At 45.5% G+C, this 8,406-nt stretch overlaps 1 protein-coding gene across 1 annotated transcript in view; it reads left to right on the top strand.

The window, feature by feature from the left end:
- The first annotated feature begins 2,977 nt into the window (after nt 1-2,977).
- Nucleotides 2,978-8,406, top strand: part of IL7R (interleukin 7 receptor) — a 30,857-nt gene continuing 25,428 nt past the window's right edge. Inside the window, exon 1 of the mRNA XM_060236279.1 lies at nt 2,978-3,105. Within this exon, the coding sequence (XP_060092262.1) occupies nt 3,012-3,105 (94 nt within the window). The 5' untranslated portion in view covers nt 2,978-3,011. The remainder of the gene's footprint in view (nt 3,106-8,406) is intronic.

The following is an 8,406-nucleotide window of genomic DNA, read 5'->3' as shown; positions in this document are numbered from 1 at the left end:
CATGTTACCAAGTCTATTTTTTTATTTTGGAAAGGCTGCATCAAGTTCACTAGCTGATGTTTGTAGAAGTCAGGGAAGGCACTCCTACCCAACACTCCCACCTATTTATCCAACAGGAGGCCTGGGTCCAGATTCTCTTAGATTCCCACCCCCCAACCTATTGCCACCCCTGGGTCTACTACTGGCCTGTTTCTGAGGGGGAGCGGTGCAACCCCAGCCAGAATAGGAGACACCTCAAACCCCAAGTTACTCCTTCTAGCCACTAATAGCATCTAAGAGAAGCCATGTTGATTCAGGACGATGACCCATCTAGTCCAACACTCTGTGCCACACAGTGGCCAAAAAAACCCCAGGTGCCATCAGGAGGTCCATCTGTGAGGCCAGGACCCTAGAAGTTACCCCACTGTTGCCCCCCAGCCCCAATACAGAGCATCACTGTCCCAGACAGAGTGTTCCATCTATACCGTGAGGCTCATAGAAATTGTTTTTCTATTTGAAGTCATGTGGGGAGCACCTAATTTGGCACACACACACCCCTCAGCCTGCCACCTTAAGCAAATGCTTAGGTTTAGGGGGGGGGGGGTGTAGAGGCTGCCACATGGCTAGACTTGGCCCAGCAGCCCCCAAGGGCTAGACCAACTGATCCCTTGGACCAGACATTCCCCACCCCTGTTGTAGAGCCTTGTCCTTCCCCCTCCCTCCCACAGAGGAATTGAGACTTTTGTGATCAATACAGTGAATATGGGTGGTTTCTAACTGCATTAGTTTGTTTCCCTTCTGTCAGGTACTTCCCATTGTGGAAAGTAGAATTCATGTAAAGGGAGAAGCCACTTCTATTTTTATCAGCGTGCCACCTCAAAGTCTGCATTACGGCAGCCAAATAAAATATATACTTCCAAGTAACTATGGTCAGGACTGGGCTGCAGATTTCCTAACGTACTGGGTGATATGACAGCCACGAGTTCTTCCGTCCATGTATCCGATCTCACCCTCTTCCCTCTATAAGCAAATGCCACATGTTCAACACAGGAGACAAGGGATATGGAAGATGACAGGAATCAGGCAGAAAACAGAGGAGAAACATCAGCAACAGCCTGATGAATTAAGACATTTACAGTGCAATCCTAAACAGTGTTAACCCTTTCTAAGACCATTGAACTGAATGTATTTAGAAGACTTGGATGATGGAGAAGGTGCTCTGAACGTTGCCTTGTGGCCTTGTTGAGCTGGTCTTCCATGGGCAGACATGGTCTCTGCAATATAAGAAAGGTCAGAGTGTCAATAAATAATGAATTAGCTGTGGTGTCCATCTACTGTAGCCCAAGGATGGCAGATTAAGCCAAGCATGATAGACATAGCTAACACCAACACTGAGAATCACTCTGCTAAGGGATTCAATGAAAAACCCAAAACAAGTCAATTTGCTGTTCTCCTCCTTCACCCACCTTCATGAAATTCAAAGCAGACACCAACCCAAGGAATCATTCTTCCAGGTACCCAGGTGCTACTGAACTCAAATCTGGCTCTTCTACTATTCTTCTTCTAGGTAATTCACTGAAGATGCCAAGCCAAGCCATGATTCCATCTTTCCACCACTCTCCAGTCCAAAGTAAGCTATGGGAGCACCTTGGCACTGAACACGTAAAGCCTCAAGGGTTTTTCCCCTTCAGTTTCTCTGACACCTCACTGGTTTTGTCAGAGGTGAAATGCAGGGATGGATTCCACCCCCCCCCCCCCATGAAATCAATTGGTCATTTCCTCAGTCACCTTCTTTACACAAAGACTCATGATGACCTATCCATGACTCAGTCTCTTTTTACCACAGTCAAGACTGACTGTGCATGTGCAAAAAAAGAAGCAATGTCTCGATGGAAACGATGCATTCCACCACATGCGCAACGACTGAAGAAACTTAAAATGTTCCTTTAATAACCTGTTTATCCTTACTACGCAGGCACTACAGTTGCTTGTTGCAACAGCTGCTTCTTGCATAAAGTAAGAAACAAATGGCTACTGCAAAATTTCCAAGCTGTGAAGGTGACAATGTGGCAAACCATTCCAATACTTGGTTCGCCTGTTAGGCATGGTCAGTTGGCTTGGCGAGCAGGTTCACTGTGAAGTTCTCAGAGCACCTCTTTTCCGCTGGTCACCCAGCTTCCACGGATGACCACTTGGCTACAACTCTTCCTAAGACTCTGTGTGCTTTATTGTGGAGGACTTTGGTGCCACTTAAGGATGGGGGAAGCTGAGAATCAAAGCAAGGATTCAGTGCCCACTCTTGGAGGCACTCATGGTTAAATTGCAAAAAGAGACAGGCAGCAGCTTTTGTGTGGTTCCTTTTTTTAACTCCTCATCACTACCTGAAACCTGTTCCTCAAGAGCTCTTGCAGTTCTGGTAGATCAAGAAAAAGAATCACTTGTTCCTTTTTTTTTGCAGCTGCATCCTAAATGCCTCCAAGGGAACCTTGGCTACAACTGGGCCTTGGCTACAACCAGGGCTTGAATTCAGCAGGAGCTCACAGGAGCACAGCTCCTGAACCTCCAGCCAGGGTCCGCATGCAGTGGGGAGTTCTCTCCCCGCTGCACACAGATCCTAGAGCATATGCTACTGAGCTTCTGCACCTTTTTTCCCGACGAAATGACCCCTGGCTACAACAACTTTCAGCGGTGACTCTCAGCCTGTCCCATCCACCCCTCCAAAAAGGGCACTTCTACCTTTGGAATAATCCTACGTTCCAAAATAGAGAAAAAGGCGCTTGCAGCTACATATGTGAGTGAGTCTGGGTAATCTCTTCATCGTACCTCGCTCAGCAAGTACATTCTCCAGAGCTTCCTGTTTCGCTCTGTGCCCACTTGTCATTGTTTTGACAACTTACCCCTGTCTGCGGTCGTCTTATCAAAGGGTTCTCTCTAGAGCGAGGGTATAAAATAGCAAGCCAAGTCCTCTTTCTTGGCCTCTAGCGCTGACTCACAGGCATGCTCACAAGCCCAGGATGGAATAGGAGCTCAGGATGGCTGTGTCAAGCTCAGTGCTCCAGACTTACTTTTTTATTCTTCTTCCTGCCATTGCTGCAGAGAGTGGCTCTGGGGAACCATTTGGCTGGGGTGAGTCATTTCACATATTCTCCCCCCCCCCCCCACAAAAGCTCAGAGTAATTCTGAAAGACACACTTCTTTGAGGAAGGCTTCCAGCTTGGAGCAGCAGAAGGTGGTTCAGGTGGTGCCTCTGCTTTGTACGCAGAAAGCCTCACGTTCACTCCCCGGGATCTCCATTTAAAAGGACAACCAGGAAAAAACCTTTCTCTGCCTGAGAACTGTTGCCAGTCAGAGGAGACAGTGAGCTCGACAGACCTGTAGTAGGAATGGGTACCGGGCAGCTTCATCGTGTGGGGCAGCCTTGTTCTTGTCTCACCCAGAAGTTCAGCTGCATTGCATTTTGGTGATAGGATAGGAGGCAATCCTGTTGTTTATAATTATATGCTGTCAAGTCGTAATCAGTTCAGGGCAATCCCAGAACCACTGGGTTTTCAAGGCTAGAGATGTTTGGAGATGGTTTGCTATTGCCTTCCTCTGTATAGCAACTCAGGCTAGCCAGGGCTGTTCAGGTTGCTATCAGCATATCGTCTGTACTTTATTAATATATTGTATAGTCAATTATAACATTTCTATGTATATGCCAAATTCCCCTGGAGCTGTCAGATATTAGGGTACATACTAGAATCTCCTATGTACTCTTATCAGGAACATGGCAGTTTCTCCCTATGATGGGGCAGGACTGTGGCTCAGTGGTAGACCATCTGCTCGGCATGCACAAGGTCCCTGGTTTGATCCCTGACATCTCCAGTTAAAACGAAGAGGCGGTAGATGTTGTGAAAGACCTCATCCTGAGACTCTGTAGAGTTGTAGCCAATCAGAATAGACGATACTGGCCAATGGTCAGTCTCAGTATAAGGCAGTTTTCATGTGAACGTATAATGCTTTAAACTTATTTTGCCCCTGATATGGCACTTCTGAATTTGGCTAACCAACAAATGGGCCCATGCTTGAGAGGAGACCAATGAAACATTACAACAGACTCTAAGTTTATTACAATAAAGAAACCTAACAACATAGACATCAATCTCCAATTCTGACATGATTATTGCCTTTGCTGTCATTCCCCCCCCCCTCCTTGAACCCAGGCTGATAATAACCAGGAACTGAACTTGGTATTCTTTTAACCTGTTAAATACAGTTTCAGTATTTTGCATACTAATTCACTGCCCACCCTCTACATATTCCATCCCATACTGTCTGCCAAGCCGATGGGACCATCTGTCTGCCAAGCCAATGCTAATTCCATCCCATACTATTGTCTGATGAAGTGTGTTTGGCACATGGAAGCTCATACCGTGAATAAAGCTTTGTTGGTCTTAAAGGTGCCACTGGACTCCAACTTTGTTCTACTGCTTCAGACCAACACGGCTGCCAAAAGATGGAAAGTAAGATTTATGTTTCAAGGCTTCGTAGTTAAGCAGTCACAGATGAATCTGCATCACTGGAAGAAGCAATAACTCCAGATTAAAATGTAACAATAGCCACCAGGAGCCTAATATCTTTTATTTTAACCTGATTCATCCATACCAGTAATCTGAATTCACCCTAGGTCATCCCCAGCTAGCCTCTTCTGGTGGTAATTGGAGCAAACAGACATGTTTGAAGTCTCACAAGAATACACCAACTTATTTTATACCGAGTTAGACCTTTTGTCTATCAAGATCAGCAGCTCTCCGGGGTCTCAGGCTAAGGTCCTTCACATCACCTACTGATCTAATATGCCAGGGATTGAACCTGGGACCATTTGTCTGCCAAGCCAATACTTTACAACTGTGTCACAACTGTGCCCGGTTCAAACAAATGAATGAGTCTGTTTCAAACAGCTGCTTAGAAAGGGACATTCAATGGTTGCTGCTTTTCTCACCACCGCACAACAGCTGCCAAAATGCTGTTTTATACAAGAACATTTGTCTTGACCTGGATGGTCCAAGTTAACCTGATCTCATCATCTCTCAAAAGCTAGGCAGGTCAGCCCTGGGTAATACTTGGATAGGAGACCACCAAGGAAGTCCAGTGTTGCTATGCAGAGTCAGGCAATGGCAGACCATCATACAAACATTAAGTAAGCACAACAACTGAGTCTCAGTTTCTTACTCTCAACAATGAAGAAGGATATCTTTACACATCTGTCTCCTATTTTGACATGTTTATTGCTACACAGTTTCCCCACCCCATCAGATTAAACCCTATAGAGACCCCTAGAAAGTCAAAATCTTGGGGGGGCCTCTTGCAAATTATCTTTCAGTCAGAGCACTCGTCCCACTGCCCGTGGCCCCCACTGTGGCCTGCAGGCACCTTCTCAAAAGCCCCTTTGACAAAACTGTGGGGGAGAAGCAGAGAGAGGCAAACTTGGCAACAACACCAGCAGCAGCCACACCAGGCAAGTCAGGTAAAGAGCAACTCAGTTGCTGGCTGTGCATGCAGGCTGGGAGGGCTGCAAGCAGGGGGGAAACTGAGGGGGGAAGCCAGCCTGTGGCCCCTTAAGGTGTGGGGGCTCATAGACCAGTGCCTAGTTGGCCAGATTGTTAACCAGATTGCACCTCATTAAATCCAAACAAATAGTGACCTGGTGACAGTATAAACTTAGCTTGTTATTGCTGTTTGACCTTTGCATATGTTAAAACATCTTCATTAAGTTGTATGCTAATTTGCTGCTCACTTACATTTGTCTCTATGTATGAACTGCTAGCTTCCATTTCCATGTATCTGAGGAAGTGTGCATGCGCACAAAAGCTCATACCTTGAATAAAAGTTTGTTGGTCTTAAAGGTACCACTGGACTTGTTCTACTGCTTCAGACCAACATGGCTGGCTATTTTGATCTACAAATATTAAGTGTTATGAGGGGCTGGCTTCTTTTGTACTTGGTCACCATAACAATGATCTGATGGCCTTGGTCCTCTCATTCACCTGAAATCTTTATTTTCCCCCCAAGCTTTGAACGGCTGCTAGATGAGTGGTCTTTCTGGAAAATGTTAAAAAGAACCAGTGTGGTGCATCAACAAGAATGTCACATTATGTCCAGGATTATCTGTGTTTGAATTCCCTCTCTGCCATGAACACACTGGGCAATCATCATCACCTGTTAACATATCTCACAGCGTTGCATAAGGATAAAATGGGGAGATGGTAAATCTAGTAAGGATACTGAATGTGTTTTTTACTTGAGGCTAGGAAAGGCAAATAATTAAATCCATCAATTATTTCTTTTTCTTGCTGTCAATTGAAGTATTCAGCTCTTTCATCTAATAGTTACTTTTTAATAATAATAACTGTTAGAGGATTCAATAGTGAGTTAAAAAGAAAGGTGGTTGGGTATAGTAAGTAGGTGTCGTGTAGTAAGTGGTCTGAGAGATCTGGGTTCAAATCCCCAATAGTGCTTAGGGGGGCACAGTTGGTGGGCTTCTGAAGTTCCAGCACAACTGGTGAACCTCCTGATGGCAACTGGGTTTTGGCCATTGTGTGGCACACAGCGTTGGACTGGATGGGCCATTGACCTGATCCAACATGGCTTCTCTTATGTTCCTATGTTCTTAAAAGACAGTTGTTGGATCAGAAGGGATAAATATTTAATTGTCAAACTTTAATGAAATGGGAGGAGGAACTTGAGCAAATTGTTCTATCAAAACATTCATCATAAAGAGGTCTAATTTATCTTCTCATAATTCAGATCTTTTCCAGAATTCCTGATGCTGTTAGAAGTTGGGGATTTAAAGAGATAAAAAGCTCAAATTTACAATATTGGTAAGCGTAAGGCGATACACACTGGGACAAAGAAAATCCCAGCTTCAGGTATAGGCTAATGGGATCTGAACTTGTTGAGTCTAAGAGAGAAAAAACTCTTGGGGTCATAGTGGATATTAAATCCAGTGAAGACAGAGGTCCTTTGCTTGGGTCGGCGTGGTCTGGGAGGGGAAATTCCCTTACCAGCCTTTGACGGTGTGCCCCTGACAGGGGCACACAGGGTCAGGAGCTTGGGGGTACTATTGGAGCCTGCCCTAACCATGGAGGCCCAAATAGCAACCACTGCCAAGTCTGCATTTTTCCATCTTAGGCGGGCAAGGCAGTTGGCCCCTTTCCTGGAAAACGATGATCTGGCAACAGTGATCCATGCAACGGTCACCTCAAGGTTGGATTACTGCAATGCCCTCTACATGGGGCTGCCCCTGTGCCGAACCCGGAAGTTGCAGCTAGTGCAGAACGCCGCCACCTGGTTGCTATTAGGGCTCCCCAGATGGGAGCACATTCAGCCAGAGCTTCAGGGACTGCACTGGCTGCCAATAATATACCGAGTTCGGTACAAGGTGCTGATTATTACCTTTAAAGCCTTATATGGCCTAGGACCTGCTTACCTTAGGGACCGTCTCTCCCCATATGTTCCCCGGAGAGTACTGAGATCGGGTTCTCAGAATCTCCTTACAATCCCCAGGCCAAAGGAGGCCCGTTTGACGTCAACTAGGGACAGGGCTTTTTCGATCACAGCCCCTGTTGGTGGAACCAGCTGCCGGAAGAGGTGAGGGCCCTGTGGAACCTTGGGCAGTTCCTCAGGGCCTGTAAGACAGTCCTCTTCCGGTTGGCATACAACTGACCAGCATCTGAATCTGAATTTTAAGGAAGACTGTAGGATAGTACGCTGACGAATTGTGTTTATTTTTACTGTGCAAATTATTAATGTATTTTAATTCTTGATTTTATTGTTAGAATTCTGTGTTGTAAGCCACCCTGAGCCCGCTTTGGTGGGGTAGGGCAGGATATAAATCGAATTAAAGAAATAAATAAATAGCTCAATGAAAGTGTCAACCCAGTTTGCTGTAGCAGTGAACAAGGCAAACTCTGTATTATGAATTATTAGGAAAGGGATTGAACAAAAAATGGCCAATGTTATAATGCCCCGTTTGGATCTATGGTGTGGCCTCATTCCCCTATATCCCAAAAAGGACATCACAGAGCCAGAAAAGGTGCAGAGGATTAGGGGGCTGGAGCACTTTCCATATGAGGAAAGGCCAAAAAGTCTGGAACATTTCAGTTTAGAAAAGAGACGGTTAAGGGGGGGGACATGATAGAGGATTATACATTTAAGAATTAAGTGGAGAGAGCTGACAAAGTGAATTATTTTGCTGTTTCTCAAAATCTAGAATGAGGGCATTCAAGGACACCCAGTGAAGCTGATGGTCAGGAAATTCAGGACAGATTAAAAGGAAATACTTCTTTAGAAAGAAAGTGAATAAAATGTGGAATTTGCTGCCAGCGGGTGTAGTGATGGCCACAGGAATAGACAACTTTAAAAGGGGATTAGGTAGACTCATGGAGG

This window comes from Heteronotia binoei, chromosome 4 (genome assembly GCF_032191835.1).
Source record: "Heteronotia binoei isolate CCM8104 ecotype False Entrance Well chromosome 4, APGP_CSIRO_Hbin_v1, whole genome shotgun sequence".
Classification (NCBI taxonomy): Eukaryota; Metazoa; Chordata; class Lepidosauria; order Squamata; family Gekkonidae; genus Heteronotia; species Heteronotia binoei.
Note: the sequence above shows the minus strand (reverse complement) of the source record. Positions and strands in the feature narration are given on the sequence as shown.